Source organism: Rhinoraja longicauda, chromosome 1 (assembly GCF_053455715.1).
Source record: "Rhinoraja longicauda isolate Sanriku21f chromosome 1, sRhiLon1.1, whole genome shotgun sequence".
Lineage (NCBI taxonomy): Eukaryota > Metazoa > Chordata > Chondrichthyes > Rajiformes > Arhynchobatidae > Rhinoraja > Rhinoraja longicauda.
In genome coordinates, this window is record NC_135953.1 from 115,749,344 (window position 1) to 115,768,759 (window position 19,416).

At 44.0% G+C, this 19,416-nt stretch overlaps 1 protein-coding gene across 1 annotated transcript in view; it reads right to left on the reverse strand.

Annotated features, from left to right (window-relative positions):
• The window catches only part of LOC144600399 (alpha-1,3-mannosyl-glycoprotein 4-beta-N-acetylglucosaminyltransferase B-like), a 126,517-nt gene that overhangs the window by 79,134 nt on the left and 27,967 nt on the right, over positions 1 to 19,416 (reverse strand). The window contains exons 2-3 of the mRNA XM_078411988.1: positions 19,056 to 19,247; positions 12,037 to 12,159 (exon numbers count right to left, since the gene is read on the reverse strand). Of these exons, the coding sequence (XP_078268114.1) occupies positions 12,037 to 12,159; positions 19,056 to 19,247 (315 nt within the window). The remainder of the gene's footprint in view (positions 1 to 12,036; positions 12,160 to 19,055; positions 19,248 to 19,416) is intronic.

Below are 19,416 nucleotides of genomic sequence, written 5' to 3' on the forward strand. Positions count from 1 at the left end.
GCCAGGCAGTGTCCCCGGAGAACATGGAGAGGTGACATTTTGGGTTGGGCCCATTTTTCCGTCTGAAGAAGGGTCCCAAACCATCACCTATTTTATTTGGCCACTGTAAATGTACCCCTCATGGATACATGAGGGGTAGACTCTGGGGGAGAGTTACTGAGAATGTAGGGACAATGAAATGGGATTAATGTAGGTCAGCGTGATTGAGTGCTTGATGGTCTGTGCAGATTGAACCCTCTGTTCCCATGTTTTATCGCTTCCTGATTCTGAAGACCCACATAATGGAGTAAATTGAGGGGGCTTCAGCTCAATTTCAGGTAATTGTACATTCACAGCACAAAACTTCCAATAATATAATGTTACACAAGCAAACTTCAGCAGAGATGGTCTATAATTGGTGGGAAACAAACATATTTACAAAGCTGCAACATATTGAACAGATAAAGCTGTGAGACATTGTTCCATTAACACCTGCCCGATCTTTCACTGCTGCAATAAATGGGAGCTGGTGAAGTTGTAATAAACATGAACAATTAACAAAATTACTGAAGCTGCAGATCAAAGAAAAAACATAAAATGCACACCTCTCAGAAGACTGAAATTATTTAGAATGTCTCACTGGAAGTGATTCCTTTCACCAACACTGTACCTTCCTCTTCTACTGTCCTCCAAACGTAAAAGCCAGCACTAAATAATAAACTCCCAATTCATAATTAAAACCATAGCATCTTTGTAGAAAAGACAACTGACCTTGAGTGCTTCTCAACCAATAGAGGTAAAACTATGTAAGGCTGCTGACTATCAAGAGAGGAGATTGCTCTTAGAATCAACCTTGAACAGCTCCGGGTCTAAAGGCCTGGTTTTGGAGTGAACAAGGGCAGTCTTGGCTGGCTGACACACAACAGTTGGAGAGGACATGCAGTTATCTTAATGTGGCCGCTGACGCGTCACTTCCCGAGGGAGGAGTCTTGTCAGTCCTATTAAGTGCTACAGTCATATGAGGGATAGTCTGAGCTCCTTCTTGATTAAACTATCGTTGCACCTCAACGTCCACTGCTGGATTCAGGTTCAACTTGTGTCATTCTCCAAACTGCACCATAGCCAACAGCAGCTACATATGGTTGGCTTCACCTGTTGGATGACCGATCTGGCCACTGCATCCAGGACTGACTCCGTTCCATAAAATACAACGTGTGAAGTCGATCCCAGGCTCCTACTGCAGGCTTGACACTATATGGGTTTTCTGGAACAATAGACTGAACCAAGCATTTCACTTTGCCTCTGTTTGTGGCCTGCCTGACAGATTGCTCAATTATGTCCTCTGCAACAGAACTCACTTGGTGCGCACCCTACAGCCAGCCGGTCCCTGGTCTATCCTTATTCCTGTCTCTCCGTTAATTTCTCATACCTTACCCTAGTACAGACTCAGCCTTTCAGCTCTCCTTAACGGACCTCCCATAAGTTAAGGGTGTAGTTGCAATCTCCCAACCTACCTTATTGCAGATCTTGCATATTTTGTTTGGGGAAATTAACTGCAGATCGGTACAAGTCGGTACTGCAGATTGGTACAAATCGAAGGTATCACAAAATGCTGAAGTAAATCAGCAGGCCAGGCAGCATCTCTGGAGAGAAGGAATGTAACATTCCTTCACATTCCTTCTCTCCAGAGATGCTGCATGACATGCTGAGTTACTCCAGCATTTTGTGATGCCTTGCATATTTTGTTCATCTGCACCTTTTTTGCAACTGTAACACGATAACACTATAACACCATCTTCTGGTATTCTGGTATTTTTTATCTTTGCTTTACCTGTTGTACTGGTTCAAGGTTTGATTATACCCAAGTATATTGTGATTTGACTGGATAGCATGCAAAGCCTTTCACTGTATCTGTGTACATGTGACAATAATAAACAAATACAGTGTCCGAATCTGAGCTGGTGAGTGAATGCATTCAAGCATGTGATTCATGTCTTTATCTCAAAACCTTTCTCACTCATCTACCATTGCTATTGACTGTAGATATCTGAAAAGAAAGATGCAGCAGGGACCATTGGGGTGTGTGGGGAAGAACAGGTATACATTTATACGTACTGTATTGTTTAAATCAGAAGAGATTGTGGGAGGAATTGGAATGTGAGGAGAATGAGAGACCATCAGGATCTCATTGCCTTTTACATTCTTAAACCCTGCACCCATCCCCACCTCCCCAGCAGCTGTTGTGCACAGAGTTGTGGTTGTTCCAGAGTTGACCAGCACCATCTGTATGAGGTTTAGATTAAACCACTGGGCTTGAGACCAACCGTTGGCTGCAGGCAATACCCCTGATATTGTGCCCATTTGTCGTAAAAGTGCAAGGAGTGTGTCAGTGAACATTGTGCAGCCTGATTGAATTATGTAGTCATCACAACAAAATTGCTAAACTGTGAGATTCATCTTGCAATATTGATAAGTGTTTGAGGATGCAATGTAGCATATGAATGTATATTGACAAAAAATATCGGTAGAGAGCAATGGGTGTGTGGTATAATGAGCTCTTACTGAGGTGAGCAGTGAAGGAACTGCGGATGCATTTTCCGACGGCTCTTTGAACAGAGATATTTCACTTCAATTACATGGTTTTATGAAAGTGGCAACACAGGTAGACAGGGTGATGAACACGGAATATGGCATGCCTGCCTTCAATGACCAAGGCACTGGTAGCCACACTATAAGAAAGGTGCGATTAACCAGGTGAAGGTGCAAAAGGTGCCACCATGGGCGGCACAGTGGCACAACAGTAGAGTTGCTGCCTTACAGAGCTTGTAGCCTCAGAGACCCGGGTTCAATCCTGATTACTGGTGCTGTCTATACGGAGTTTGTACGTTCTCCCCATGACCACGTGCGTTTTCTCCGGGATCTTCGGTTTCCTCCCACACTCCAAAGACGTACAGATTTGTAGGTGTGTTTGGTATAAGTGTAAATTGCCCCGAGTGTGTGTAGGATAGTGTTAATGTGCGGGATCACTGGTTGGTGCAGACTTAGTGGGCCGAAGGTCTTGTTTACTCGCTGTATCTCTAAACTAAACTAAAACATTCAGAAGGATGCTGCCTGCATAGGAGGGCTCAGATTATAAAGTGTGATTGAATAGTCTGGAACTGCTTTCCATGAGGAAAGGAAACTGAGATGTGAAATGATAGAAGTAAGTAAAATATGAAAGTTATAAATAGGGTAGATACTCAGAGTCCCAGGTTTCCCATGACAGTGGTGCCTGGGTTTAATGTGAGAAGGAACACTCCTTGTGAAAAGAGAGAAACCCACTATGCTTTCACACAAAGGGTAGCTGGTTTCTGGAATGAGCTGCCAGAGGAGATGGCGAAGGCAGGGATATTAATAACATTTACGAGGCATCTGGGCAGATATTAGAATTAGTAAGGTGTAGCGTGATACAGAATTAAACCAAATGGGAATAGTATAGGCAGACATGATGGACGATATAAATGTGGTGGGTCAAATGGCCTCTATCCATTCTGTACAACCCTATTTAACATGAATCTAGAACTTTGGGGACTGACTCTTGGCCTTACCACTGCAGCTGTCACCATTCATGGTCTTTTAAGTGCATGTCTCCAGGTCTTGTTGGCCTGTTGCAGGACAAGTAAGTCTCTACTTCCATTAATTTCCTGCAGCGCACCCTCTCATGCAACCATGGAAAACAATGCGACAAGGAACATCTATTAATTTATTATTGAATGTCACCCAAGTACTTTCAATTCCAGAACACCTGCTCCATTGACCATAACTACAATCCATTACCCAGTTTAAGGGATGCAGGCTGGATTTGAGTAATGCAGGGTAACTTTAACTAATGGTAGCCCTTGAAAAATTAGCCCCCCCGCTTCAGACTGTCTGAAGAAGGGTCTCGACCCGAAACATCACACATTCCTTCTCTCCTGAGATGCTGCCTGACCTGCTGAGTTACTCCAGCATTTTGTGAATAACCAGATACCTTGTGTAGGAAGGAACTTCAGATACTGGTTTACACAGAAGATACACACAAAATACTAGAGTAACTCAGGCAGCCTCTCTGGAGAGAAGGAATGGGTGGCATTTCGGGTCGAGTTCCTTCTTCAGACTGAGAGTCAGGGCGGAAGGAGACTAGAAATATGGATGGGTAAGGTGCGAAAATGACAGATGGTGATCAAGGAAATGTAGAATGGTTCATTGTTGGGAAGGTGACAACAAGGCATACAAACAGTAAAATTAATCAGGGTGGCAGTGAAACTAGTAGGAGAACTAGGATGGGGAGGGACGGAGAGAGAGGGAAAGCAAAGGTTACTTGAAGTTAGAGAAGTCAATATTCATAGTGCTGGGTTGTAAGTTGCCGAAGCAAAATATGAGGTGCTGTTCCTCCAATTTGCATTGGGCCTCACCCTCCTGGTTGCTAAACACTTTAACCCCCCCTCCCATTCCCATACTGACCTGGGCCTCCTCCTCTGTCAGAGTGAGGCCAAATGTAAATTGGATATTGACCAGATACCTTGTTGCTGCCAGTGCAGTAAGCATAAAGCATGGAAAAGTGCAGCACGGGAACTTCAGCCCACAGTGCCCGCATTGAACATGATGTCCAGTTAAACTAATCTCCTCTGTCTGCATGTGATCCACACTCTTCCATTCCTCGAAAATAGTTGCATTCACTGAAAGATAGAAGCTTTCTATACTGCATATTTCATACTGACATGAAAACTGACGAAGGATCTTTGACCTGAAATGTTAATACTATTTCTTGTTTCCTGATCGACGGACACCAGAGCCCAATTAAAAAGCACTTTTTCCACTGAGTAGTAGTGGGAATCTGGAACCTCCAAAAGGCTTTGGATGGAATCAATAGATTGTCATTACATAGGGGTACCAAGGGAGATTGAATGTTGATCAATTAAGCCTTAATTGGATGGAGAAAGAGTCCTGGGTAATGAATAGCTTTATTATTCTGAAATGTTTGATGAAGTCAGCCTTTATGATTAGTTAGAGCCACTCTGTGATTGTGACTTAGTGGATGTTTGACAGCTTGGGTAGTGAATAGATTTTAATAGCTCTTCACATTCCTCTGTCATAGATGTGGGGGCAGACGGATGAGCTGCTCTTTCCACTTGGTGGGATAACATATGATAAGAGAAAGACAATTTCATGCCAAGTGGACAGGATATGTTTAGAGGGAAATGGGCCAAACACAAGTGGGTGGGACTAATGTAGAGTTCAGATTAGTTTAATTTATTGTCATGGGTAACGAGGTACAGTGAAAAGCTTTTGTTGCGTGCTAACCAGTCAGCAGAAAGATAAAACATGATAACAATCAAGCCATTTACAGTGTATAGCTGTAGGAATAGAGATTTAAGATGTGGAGCGATTGTAATATGCGTTTGTTGATCTACTTTTTGTGGCTAGCACACAAATAGTATTGTTGGTCAGCGTGGGCAATTTGGGCCAAAGGGTCTGTTTCCACATTGTATGACTCATGACTGTGTTATCTCGTTCAATCTTTAAATCAGTAACATATAATCTTTAAATCTCTAACATACTTTCTCTTTTGTCCTCTGTTGTCGTGGCCCCCAAGGGTCGGGCCATTCCACTATCGAACCCCTCGGCACGGGAATGGACTAGTGGGGGCGGCCCTTAGCTACAGGGATAAAGGGCAGGGGTTTAGGCAGGATTGTTCTCTTGCAGACCCGACTGGACAAGAGAACGACAGCAAATAAAATTCCTCACGAAACACCTGGCTCCTCGCCTTCATTTCGGGCTTATCGCCGTGCCACATTGGTGACCCCGACGCTCCATTGGTGTCGTAATGGAGTCAAAAGACAGAGCCGCCTGTCCGTCTGCCTCACAGCCCGACCGGGCCCTGTTTCTTGAAGTGGTCTGGGTTAAACATCGATGTTCTGGACTGCCCGGCCTCGCGTTTGGTTTCAGCAGGCGGAGGCCCAATTTCAGCTGCGGGGCATTACAGTGGACGACACCTGCTATTTCTACCTGGTGGGGGTCCTCGACCTGGACACGGCTGGAGAAGTCACCCAGTTCATCGAAGACCCCCGGCTGCAGCCCGACAGTGCCGCCAGCCGTGCACGTTCCCGGGAAACGTCAGGGCCGGCTGCCAATAGTCCCCGTGGCGGCCGGCCAGATTCACCGCCTCTTCACCTGGGATCGGCGCTCCGGGGGTCGCTTCCTCGTGGATACCGGGGGGGAGCTGAGCATCCTGCCCCCTTCGTTGGCAGACATTCGTTCTGGTAAGCGGGGGCCCGTTCTCACCGCAGCGAATGGCAGCCCCATCCGTACATATGGGGTTTGCACGGTCCCGATGGTTTTTGGCTCCTGTCATTTCTCGTGGCAGTTTACCATCGCCGAAGTCTCCCAGCCGTTGCTCGGTGCCGACTTCCTCCGGGCTCACTCCCTCCTGGTGGACGTCAGGCGGCAGCGCCTGGTCCACGCTGCCACGATGAAACCAATCGCGCTGCGTCTAGATGAGCCGATTGCACGCCCCCTGTCGTCTGTGGATTCCTGTTTTGCTCGGGTCTTGTGGCCGAGTTCCCGGACATCCTGACCCCACAGTTCCGGTTGCTGCACCACACCACGGCCTATCACCCACAGGCAAACGACCTGGTGGAGAGGTTCCACCGGCAGCTGAAGGCAGCACTGAAGGTGCGACTCTCCGGCCCAGAATGGATGGACACATTGCCGTGGGTCTTGCTGTGCATCTGAACTGCCCCTAAGGAGGACTTGGCCTCATCTTCAGCGGAGCTCGTTTACGGGTCGCCGCTCACGGTGCCTGGGGAGTTTGTGCCGTCGGCACCGGGGCAGCAGGGACCGCCCTCACCCACCCTACAGCGCCTTCGTGAGCGAGTTGGCAGGCTCGCACCCGTGCCGACGTTCCGCCATGGGACATTCCATCTGCCCGCCCGCACGTCCCTCCGGGACTGCCCCTATGTTTTCCTGCGCCGTGACGCCCACCGGACACCACTCCAGAGGCCGTATGAGGGCCCGTTCCGGGTGCTGGAGCACGGGCAGACAACCTTTGTGTTGGACATGGGGGGCCGGCCAGAGGCCGTGTCGATTGACCGGTTAAAGCCGGCACATTTGTACATTGACCAGCCAGTGCTGGTTGCCCAGCCTCGGCCACGAGGTCGCCCCCCTTCGCGGCTCCCTCCACCTGTCTCTCCACCTGTGCCTCTGTCGGCCGACTTCCGTATGCGGTCGGGTCAGGTTGTGCGGCCGCCAGTCTGTTTCGTGCCTCCTGTTCTGGGGGGGGTCCTGTAGCGGCTCCCAAGTGTCGGGCCATTCCACTATCGAATCCCTCGGCACGGGAATGGACTAGTCCGGGGGCGGCCCTTAGCTACTGGGATAAAGGGCAGGGGTCGTTCTCTTGCAGACCCAACTGGACAAGTGAACAACAGCTAATAAAATTCCTCCCGAAACACCTGGCTCCCCGCCTTCATTTCGGGCTTATCGCCGCACCACACTGTTGTGGTTTTGCTGTGATCATTTCAGATGGTGCACCAAACAGCTTACTCAAGCTTCTTGGAAATTAAGATACAAAGCAAATAAACACAAGCTCAATGTCTTTTAGCTCCTTACGTTCAACATCTGATGAAATTAAACAGGATTAGGCTTGATATCCTCCCATTGTAGCGACCATAGAGAATGGTCCGGGTCGTCGAACCCTCAGATTGGCCAGAAAGGTCACGTGTGAGCGCGACCGTAGGGATTGGTCCAGAGAGCGACATCGCTGATTGGCCAGCGTTGTCATGTGCGCTTTTGGCGCCCGAAATGTTCAGTTCGGAGAAGTCTTCAAGGAAGACAGTGAGTTTTTGATGGTTGTCCTTTACCTTGTTGTTTAACTTTGTATTCGAATATTGCTGCTGCAATAAACTTCTTCTACAACCAACAAGTTTTCCGGACTCACCATACCATCTCTTTGAAGTACTGGGTCATTGGACTTGATTTGCTCCTACCAAATTCTCCAGTTATTAGAACAAAGCTGAAGGATAACTGAAGCAGTGGCTTAAACTGTTTCATGCTGACATGAAAATTGATGAAGGATCTTTGACCTAAAATGTTAACTATTTCTTGTTTCCTGATCTGCTGAATTTATCATATCATATCATATCATATATATACAGCCGGAAACAGGCCTTTTCGGCCCTCCAAGTCCGTGCCGCCCAGCGATCCCCGTACATTAACACCATCCTACACCCACTAGGGACAATTTTTACATTTACCCAGCCAATTAACCTACATACCTGTACGTCTTTGGAGTGTGGGAGGAAACCGAAGATCTCGGAGAAAACCCACGCAGGTCACGGGGAGAACGTACAAACTCCTTACAGTGCAGCACCCGTAGTCAGGATCGAACCTGAGTCTCCGGCGCTGCATTCGCTGTAAAGCAGCAACTCTACCGCTGCGCTACCGTGCCGCATCTTGTACTTTCTGATTATTTTTTTCCATTTCCAGCATCTGTAATCTTTCTTTTATTTTCATTTGCCTTTTCATACTGTCGTAAAGTGAAAATTGGATAACGTCCATAAATACAAAATAATGGAGGCATATATTGAAGGGATGGTCACGGTTCAAGAAGAGTCTCGACCCGGAAAGGTCACCCATTCCTTCTTGCCAGAGATGCTGCCTATGCCGCTGGGAGTTACTCCAGCTTTTTGTGTCTAGTCACGGTTCTTTACTTTGGTGACATCAGCAGGGCTTCATTGGTTCTGAAATACACTTGGAGATATCCCAAGATCATGGCAATTGTTATGTGAATGCACACCCCTTTTCTTAAGTTAGCATAATGGAGAATGCTTGTCTTTTTAGTAGGCACAAAAATAATTTTAGTAGGCTCAATAATGAATCAAAGTTGATGATTAGTGCCACAAGACCTGGAGGGGGGGGGGTTGATTTATTTGCACCCAGAAGGCAGAGGACATCCTGTTATGTTCATCGTTACTGAAGGTCCAACTTTAGGTATCGGTTTATTATGGTCACGTGTATCAAGTTATGGTGAATAGCTATCCTTGCTATCCAATCAAATCAGATAAAACTAGATAGAAATGCAATCAATCCAAACCTAAGTACAATAGATAGAGCAAAGTGCAAGATACAGAGTGCAGAATATAGTTCTCAATTTTGTAGTGCATTAGTTCCCCTAGAAAAAATCCAATGTCCACAATGGGTAGAGGTGAAACAGACAGTAGCACAGGTTATGGAAGTGCTGCTCAGAAGCCTGATAACAGAGGGGAAGAATGTGTTCCCGAGCCTGGCAGTGCGCACTTTCAAGCTTCTGTACCTTCTGCTGGACGGGAGCAGGGAGAGGAAGGAATGCCAGGGGTGGGACAATTGTTTGATCATGTTAGTGATGGGAAGCCTGGTCTGTGTAATGAATTGGGCTACATCAACAGCTCTCTGAAACTCACAGTTGTGATTCTGAGGTAGTGAATTCATTGACATCAGTGCAGTGAGGCACTGCAAATATCTGGGATGGCAATGAGTAATATCTCCCACTTCTTTGCTCCATTTTGGTTTAATGTTGTTCATTATCAGGCTTCTGAGCAGTCCTTCCATAACCTATGGTACTGTCCCCAAAAACCTAGCACACAAAACAAAGTTTTTCACTGTTCTCTGGTGCACGTGACAATAATAGACCTAAACCTATAGCTGTCACATGGATGTCCAAAGCCTCTTGCCAGTATTGGGTTCTCCAACTGTGGCATGGTCTAAGCTACCAGCAAAATAAATGCTGCCGTGAGTTGTCATGTGTGCTGTGGGGGTGGTGATGGCAAATCAGGATCATGTTCACCCTGAATTACCTATTATCACTGGGAGGTGCCAGCAATGGCTGCCTCATCAACAGTCTGTCTGTCCCTTTCTTCTTGGTGTTTTTTTTAGTATGTGTTAAATATATGTTTTTAGTGTTCTTTATCTTGTTTTATGTGGGGGGTGGGGAAGGGGATTGGGGGAAACTTTTTCTAATCTCTTACCTCGACGGAAATGCGATTTATTTCCGTATCGTATCTCCGTCCGCACTGCGGCCTAACATCAAGGAGTTGGCGGCCTCTGCTGGAGACCGACTTCGAGAGCTCCACCGTGGGTGCCTCCGGGACTTTGACATAACGGAGCCTGCGATCCCTTTGCCAGTGATCGACCTCTGAGCTCTACCGCGGGTGCCTGTGGACTTTAACATCGTGGAGCTCGCGGTCTCTGGTCAGAGACCAACATCGGGAACTTCAAGCCACAGGAGCTTCGACTGCCCCGATGCGGAAGCTTTGATCGCCCCGACGCATGAGTTACGACCGCCATATGTGGGAGTTACGATCGCCCCGACGGATGGTTCGACTGCCCCGACCGTGAGGTAAGAAGATAGACTTTATTGCCTTCCATATCACAGTGAGGAATGTGGGGAATCCACTGTGGTGGATGTTTATGTTAACTTTTATGTGGTTGTGTGTCTTGTTACTTTTTTAGTATGGCTGTATGGCAATTCGCATATCACTGCACCTTAATTGGTACATGGGACAATAAAAGACCTTTGAAACCTTGGAAAAAGCAACTACACACTGAACCAGTCATCCAACAGTAAACTGCTGAAATGGGGTTCAGGCCACCCAACCCATTTTGCAGCAATTAGTACCCTGTGAACATGAGGCATGAAAAGTGAAAACTGACCTCACTGTTCACTTCAACATATTACCAGGATGCTTGGATATTAAATAAGAAGTAATGGAAGGTAGACACAAAATGCTGGAGTAATTCCGCGGGTTAAGCAGCATCTCTGGAGAGAAGGAATGGGTAACGTTTCGGGTCAAGACCCTTCTTCAGACTCAAGAAGGGTCTCGACCCGAAACGTCACCCATTCCTTCTGTCCAGATGCTGCCTGACCCACTGAGTTACTCCAGCATTTTGTGTCTACCATCATCTGCAGTTTTCTTTCCTAAATAAGAAGTAATACTCTTTCTCAGTGCAAAGCCTCATTCAAAATCCCTCACAAGGTGGATTAAGAGCTGCCAGATACGTAATTAAAAGACTCTATTGTTACCAATAAAATTAGAGAGCTGGGGAGTTTAATCTGCAAAATGCACGAACCTAAGTGATTGAGTTTTTTTAAATAATGAAAGATTTAAACTTTAACATAAAATACATATTATGTCCACATGGATAAGATTTAAGGCAGATAATTTATGGAGATTCAGAATAAAGAAGCTATGTATGGGGCTAGGATTTGTTTTATGGATTACTTCCTTATAGTTACTGAAGATTGCTCAGCCAGTCAGCATGCCTGATATGATGAAATGCATCAGTCGCCATGGAGTTTACATCGTGGCCTTTGATGTTCATGGAGGATTTTTTTTTAGGTTTATCCTAAATTGGCAAAATAGTTTCTCTCGGCTTTGTGGCCTCTGAGAGCTAATCAATTATGACTCAATGCGAAATTCTTATCGAGTGGTTCAAGTCCTATTCCACTGAAGAAAGACAAAAACCTAGGTTAACACTCCCATCCAGGACAAAGGAGTGGTTGCATTATTGGTGACACCATCATTCGGGAGAGCCCTCTCGGGCAAAATAAAAGAACCCATGGCATTATTTTGAAGGGTTGTGTTCCATCCAAGGTTTATTTTTCAAGGAGATTATTAAATGCTATTTTTAGGAACAAACCATGCGCAAAATGAGTCTGATTTCCTATACTGAAGCCACAGAGGTGTTTCAACTGCAAATCACATTAGGACATCCAGAGTTTGTGGAAAATGTTATTCAAATCCAAGGCTTTCTTTAAACTTTTACACATTGTCCCCGTCATTCACAGAATCTAAGTGTTGACAAATCCTGTCTAGATTGGAGCAATAGTCCCACTGCAAAATTCGAGGTGAAAGGTTTCGCAAAATTGAAAGCAAAAGGAATTGACATTTAATCATTGAACTGTTTCAAGTACGACAGGATAATGTGAGAACAGTTTTTTGCAAGGTTTCTAAATGTACCTATTCATGTTAATTTTTACACTCTTCTAAGCTCCTAATTTCTTACCTCCAGTTCTTCCCTGTCCTATTAGTACTTTTGGCTGAAGGCTGTCCTTATTAGTAACCAGATGAGGAAAGTAATAGAAAATATTTGATAGTTGAACATGAAGTTTTCCCATCTTCACTGCACCTGTAAAACAAGGAGATCAATATTAAGATGCTTTCAGCCTGTTTTATTTTTGAGTTTGAGATTCCCCAACTGTTTATTATTGATTGTGGCAATCTGGTATAATTATTGATTGTGGCAATCTGGTATAATTATTGATTGTGGCAATCTGGTATAATTATTGATTGTGGCAATCTGGTATAATTATTGTGCAGCATGTGGTGCAAGTTCAGCGTCACGACTTTGGCATGAAATTCAAACCGAGACTCACACATTAAATAGCAAGATTGAAGTACGACACTCAGAGGAGTACACAGTTCCTAAAACGTAGCGACACAGGTAGACAGGACCATGAAGAAGGCATTTGGTATGTTTGCTTTCATCGGTCAAAGTGCCGATGAGAGAAGTTGAGATGTCATATTACATCTTTACAGCATCTTGGTAAGGCCACATTTGGAATAATGTTCTAGTTAAGGTCATGTAGGTATAGGAAGGATGTTGTTAAGCTGGAAATGGCGCAGAAAAGACTTACGAGGATGTTATTGGGTTTGGAAGCTTTGTTATGAGAGGCTGGATAAGCCAGGACTTTTTTTCCCCTACTGTGTAGGAGGCTGAGGGATGACCTTTATAGAGGTATATAAAATCATAAGGGATATAGATAACATGAATAGTCACAATCCTTTCCCCAGGGTGGAGGAGTCCAAAAGTAGAGACCATCGGTTTAGGATGAGAGGAGAAAGATATAAAAGGGGCCTCAGGAACAACTTTTTCACACAGACTGTGGTGCTTCTGTGAAACGAGTTGCTGGAGGAAGTGGTAGAAGTGGGTACAATTACAACTTATAAAAGACACTTAAATAGGTGCATGAATATGAAAGGTTTGGAGTGATATGAGCCAGGTGCAAGTAAGTGCGACTAAATCAATTAGGCAGCCTGGTCAGCGTGGGGGGGGGGGGGGGGGGGGCGGGTGGAAGGGCTGAATGGCGTGTCTCCCGGCTCCCATAGGGAGTGCTCAACTGGTTGAAGACGTTGTATTGAAGATAAAATTGTCCACTGGAATCTTGTTAGCTAGATGGGACAAAAATTCCAAAGCATTATTGATACTGGTTTGGAAAGCCTCTTTATGTCCTGGGCAACACCCAGCCCTCAATGTGCACCCATTTGCCATTCAACTCACTTCCAGTGCACACAGTTGAGCAACATGAAATGAGCGTCCATGTTTGCACAATAAGCAGCACCAACTACAATTTGGAAGCAATCATTTGGATATGGAAGGTAGCAGGGTATTCTGCGACTACGAACAATGCTGTTTGTGATGGGAGTCTCCCTGTAGCTGATGGCCCAGTTGGAGTAAAGGTGGCGCAGAGTACTGTCACAGCTTACATAAATTCTGACCACTGCCAGAAAACTGAGGCGAGATCATCATGTTGTTCTGCCCATGTTTGAAAAACCTACACATTAAGAAAATTGAATTCTTTCGTAACCAAAACCGCACCAGGCTGGTGAAGATGAGAATGAATATCTTGTGTTTACAGAAACACGTTAACATAGGAAAACCTCTCAGTGCACTTCCCTGTGAAGTTGCCAACAAAACGTACAACCATGCCACATGAAGAGACAGTTGGGCAAATGACCAAAAAGCTTGCTCAAACATTCAGATCTTAAGGAATATCTTACAGAAGGAATGAAAGGAGGAGAAACAGAATCGATTAGTGAAATAACGACAGAAGTTTCAACAATGGCAGCCAATGGTGTGGCTGCCAATGGTGGAAAAATTACATTCTGGCATGATCGAGAGACACGTATTTTAATACATTGTAAGGACGGAGAACGGTAATGGAATTGTGCTGGGTGAACAAGATTTTGTATGGTTAGAGGGGAGGGGAGGAGAGGGGAGGGGAGGGTGCTGCACCAATGTTTGGGCCCAATGGGTCCACTTGGTTTAGTACACTATAAATGGCTCAATTGTAATCATGTATGGTCTTTCCACTGACTGGATAGCACGCAACAAAAGTTTTTCACTGCACCTCGGTACACATGACAATAAACTAAACTGTAACTGTAATAAGGCTCTGATGAAAGGATCTTGACATGAAACGTTAACTGTTTCTCTTTCCACAGAAACCACCTGACCTGCTGAGAGTTTCCAGCAATTCCTGTTTTATATTTCAGATTTCCAGTATCTGTAGTTCTTTGATTTTCTCCCAGCCAACATGGATTTAATTGGCATATGATTCTCTGATTAATTTTAATCAGATTTTGGATTTGCTTCTATGCAATGGCATTTGGTTGGACAATTTTCAAACCTCTGTTTAACCGAAATGTCTATTTCCTTCCATGCTCATAGTATTGAACTTCAGTTCATTGTTTATTTGTTTTGCAGTCACTGATATTTTTGGAACAGATCCTATTTTGATGTATTATGGAAATCTTAGTGTACTATAACAGAAAAAAAATCTGCCAGAACTATGGCCAAAGACCCATTAACATAAGATGCTTCCTGCGTGGGCATGATTAAAAACAAACAGTATACACAGCCTCATGAAAGAACATGCGATGAAATGTGCTCACATAATGGTATTTAATGCATTATTCAACGCAGAGTGGTGGCACAGTAGCGTGATGGTAGAGCTGCCGCCGTGCGGCAGAGACCCGCATTCGATTCTGACGGGTGCTGTCTGTACAGAATTTACACATTCTCCCTGTGACTGCGTGGGTTTTCTCCGGGTGCTCCGGTTTCCTCCCTCATTCGAAAAACGTGCACGTTTATAGGTTAATTGGTTCTGTAAATTGTCCCTGGTGTGCAGGATAGAACTAGTGTATGGGTGATCATTGGTTGCCATTGATTCAGTGGGCTGAAGGGCCTGTTTCCATACTGTATCTCCAAAGTAAACTAAACTAAACTGAAAATTAACTTTTCCAATAATGTTAACTGAACAATTTGCAGTGATTCTTCTTTACTCATGTGATGTAACTTATGCATCAGTCACAAGTAGTATGACATCATCTCCTATGCCATGCTCTTTTTAAATGGTTTCAAGATATCATTCAACAATCCTGGCACATCCAGATTAAGATCCACAGTTTTGGATTGGGATCTCTGCAAAGAGTCTCCAGATTCACTTCAATTATCCCATTGAAGTGAAACCAATACCCTTACCCCGCCTACCATTTATCACATCTCCTCAATCACCTCATAGTCCCAGTACCTATTTTGTGGCAGCCAAACTCTCTGATCTTTTCTGGTCCTGCCATCTGATAATTCTAACCCTGTGCAATATCCGAAGGCCATGACCCACCTTCAATTGTTCTTCTCCCACTATCTCATATGATCATTCGAGTCCAACATCCCATGATTTCTAATGCAAACCCTGTTCTCCACCATCCCACTAACCTAACCCCACACACCAATCCGTCCTGCAAAACATCCTTTTTTATCAGCCCTAAACTAGGTCCTGATTCTTCTTCGGAAGCCTTCCATGCTCAATCTTTCTTTGCACACATCACTTCTCTAGTCCCCATTGCATCCTCCTTCCCAGCAACCAATCAAGCCAGCTCACTCCCCTTTCATGAACCCAAACCAGGATTCCATATTTTTAATCATCATGATGCCCAAATCCTTGGGTGTGATAAAAAATTGGAATGGGGTCAATGGCCAGAACAATTATTACAGCAACAGTTCACTCCAGTATAATCATGTGCATCTGTACTGGACATCTTGGGCAAGGGTATCCAGTGAGAATTTAATGGTGCATGATTTTCATTTTGTAGCAAAATCCATTAGCATGTTTTTTCGGATTTTTATCTAAGTGTCACTTAGACTTGCTGGCCTCCGAATCAGAAAATCATAATTTCAAGCTGCATGCTAAAATTTGAGTGCTTAATTTAAGATGACATGTCTTTGCATGATTCAGGAATGTTGAAAGTGCATTTATTTAGATGGAACATTTGATGAATCAAGGCCTTGTTTTTCCACTCAGGTCCCACGGTATGTTTTGAAGGAAGTGGGATGTAATGCATATGCACAGGTGAACTTTTATCTTGAACAACATCACTAAAAACAGAGCAGCATATTATTTATTTATTTGCTGTCTGTAGGACCGCACCATTTTCCCAGGTAGTGTTAACTACACTATTGGTTTGACAGCAGGCATAATGGGAGTTTCTGACACTGCAAGTTTCTACCCACAGAATCTGCAACTCGACATTATCATCCGTGTTCAGGAAAGCCCATTGAACCTCCTGTTCATCAATTAATCCTTCATTATCACACAGTACTAGGTCTAGAATAGCATGTTGATTTGTTGGTTTCTCTGCACAGCGATCGAGAAATGAGTTCTCATACACTATATTCATTCACTCTCCATGCCATTATTGCTCAAAAGACAAAATGCTGGAGGAACTCAGCGGGTCAGGCAGCATTTATGGAGGGAAAGGAAATGCATTGTTACAGGTTGGGGCCCTTCTACAAATTGATTGGAGTACGGCGGAGAAAGTTGGAAAGAGAGGTAGGGATGGGGCAAAGCTTGGCAAGTGATAGATGAATACGGATGAGAGGAGAGTGATTGGCAGATGGGTGGAGGTAGTGACAAATACGGATGAGAGGAGAGTGATTGGCAGATGGGTGGAGGTAGTGACAAATACGGATGAGAGGAGAGTGATTGGCAGATGGGTGGAGGTAGTGACAAATACGGATGAGAGGAGAGTGATTGGCAGATGGGTGGAGGTAGTGACAAAGTCCGGAGGTGAAAAGGAGACAAAAGGATAGAAAACGAGAAATGAAATGTAAAGTAGGAGGGACGGATATGGGTGGAAAGGGACAGGGGAATTGGAAGGAGGGGGATGAAAGGGAAGGGTGGGAGATAAACCTAAGAAGGAGGGGATTGGAACAGGATAACGGGAGAGGAGGGAGAAATGTTTGCGCATTGCTCGGGGGATGGGGGATGGGGCTGCGGGATTTTACTTGAAATTAGAGAATAGAAGAGTACGATAAAATTGTGAAAAATTGAGAAGCATATACATTAACAGATATGGATAGGCACAGAAAAAGTAATCATAAAGTCTTATCTAACACTAGAAAATTATTATTATTATTCCAGAAGATTAGAATGCAGGTGTTAGGTATGCTACAGGTGTAAAAGGTCCTGGTAAGATTACACCTGGAGCACACCTGAGTGTTTCACCTTTGGGTGGATATACTCGGTTTCTCGATATCTAGAGGGATTGCATAAACAAGAGTTGCATACCCAGAATTTAGGTTACAGGAAAATGTCCTCAAAGTTTCCTGGTATTAAGAGAACTAGTAGGGTAGAGAGAGAATTATTATTCCTGTTGGTTAGATGGAGCATAGTCTAAAAAGGAGGGGCAAAGAAAATGAGGAAATATTTGTGTGAAAGGGGGAGTAGAAACTTCAAACTCAGCACCTGACGAGAGGTCAAGTGTTAATTTAAAAATTTGGGATTGATAATTCTTCAATAACCACTGGTATTGAAGAATATGTGTCAAAACTAAGAATAGGTTTTAGGTCAGCCAATCTTTACCTTTCTGCTTGTCTGTGAATGTCAATTGCAACAAACTTCACATAGCGTGCTGGTTCCTAACCTCCAATCGCGGCCCAATTCTGTGAGGATGCCCAAAACATTTCATTTCATGCTTTAATTTTGTTTTAATGATTTAATATGATGTTATGTATGATTTCATTGTGTGTTTAATAAGCTGCAAAGCCAAAATAAAAATGTTTTGAAAAAGCAAATGATTTTGACAGGATTATCAATTCATTATTGTGCTATCATCAGTCGTAAGTCCAAATGTTTGATTAATTTTTGGCCGTAGATGAGAAAGTTTGGGAGCGACTGACTTAGAGCATGGCCAGATTGTAAAACCCACCTCCAAGGGTCAATCTTGAGGAAGTAACTTGGATGCACTCAAAGGGAGACCAGACAAGTGCATGAAAGAAAGGGAAACTGAACAACAAATTATGAGGAGACAATAATCATGAAGATAGACTAGTTGAACTGAATGGTCTGTTTCTCTACTCTACCTTTGACTTAAATTGTTCAATTAAGCACACACCAGGGTAAGAACACAAGATCCTCCTGGTATTTATGTATAAGCCACACAAGGAAATGTCAAAGAAAGATGTTCTCTTTACGTGGATACTTTAATGTTTAAATATTGTCGCAGCTTAGTCTCACCCAGTCCCCAGGTTAAGAATTGATCTAATTTTTTGAAACAATTCTCAAGGCGGTAAGATTTTTTTAGATTTAGAGATACAGCGTGGAAACAGGCCCTTCGGCCCACCGAGTCCGCGCCGCCCAGCAATCCCCACACATTAACATTATCCTACACACACTTGGGACATTTTTTTTTAACATTTACCCAGTCAATTAACCTACATACCTGTACGTCTTTGGAGTGTGGGAGGAAACCGAGTGTGGGAGAACGTACAAACTCCGTACAGACGGCGCCCGTAGTCAGGATCGAACATGAGTCTCCGGCGCTGCATTCGCTGTAAGGCAGCAACTCTACCGCTGCGCCACCGTGCGGTAAGAAAAAATAATTGGACCCAAAATCTCTTCATCTGGTTTTGAGAGGTTATCACACGGCATTCCTGCCATCAGTCGGTGTTTGTCAACATTCAGCAAATCATCCACGGAAAGAAAAACAATGCCACTTAGTCAACCAACTGCTTCAAGCATTTCCTGTTTTTAGTTTCAATTTACAGCATTAGCAGATTTCTGATTTTAATTTAGTTGGATTCTTGTTCCCTAGCGTTTGATGAACAATTATCATTTGTTTAATTAATAACATCGGTGTCCTGCTTATTCCCAATCTTTACCAGCATTTAAAGAGATCAGATCAGCACTATTTATCATTTGAATTCGTAGAAATAAAATGTAAGTGAGCTGCTGGTGCGCTTACCTGAAAAGTTGGACAGTTTTATGGATGTGTCAATAATTGTTGGCTTTGTCCTGATAGCATTTCCGTGTTTAACCTCGTCCATGAGAAGCTTCAATTTCTGGGAGTAAGTCAAAATTTCTTTCTCGGCTTTGTGCAATCTGTTATCAAAATCCAGAAATTCTTGTTGGTATTGAGTTACTCCATCCACATCATCTAGAAATAAATACAAAAGGTCTGATTTACTTGAATTACAAAGATATGTTATTTTATCAAATCTTCATTATAATTGTCGGTATCGGAAAAACCATTAGTAGAAATTTTCTGGCAGGGAACCAAGGACTTTTAGTACTGATGCATGTCAATGATAAAACACTTCCTTTAC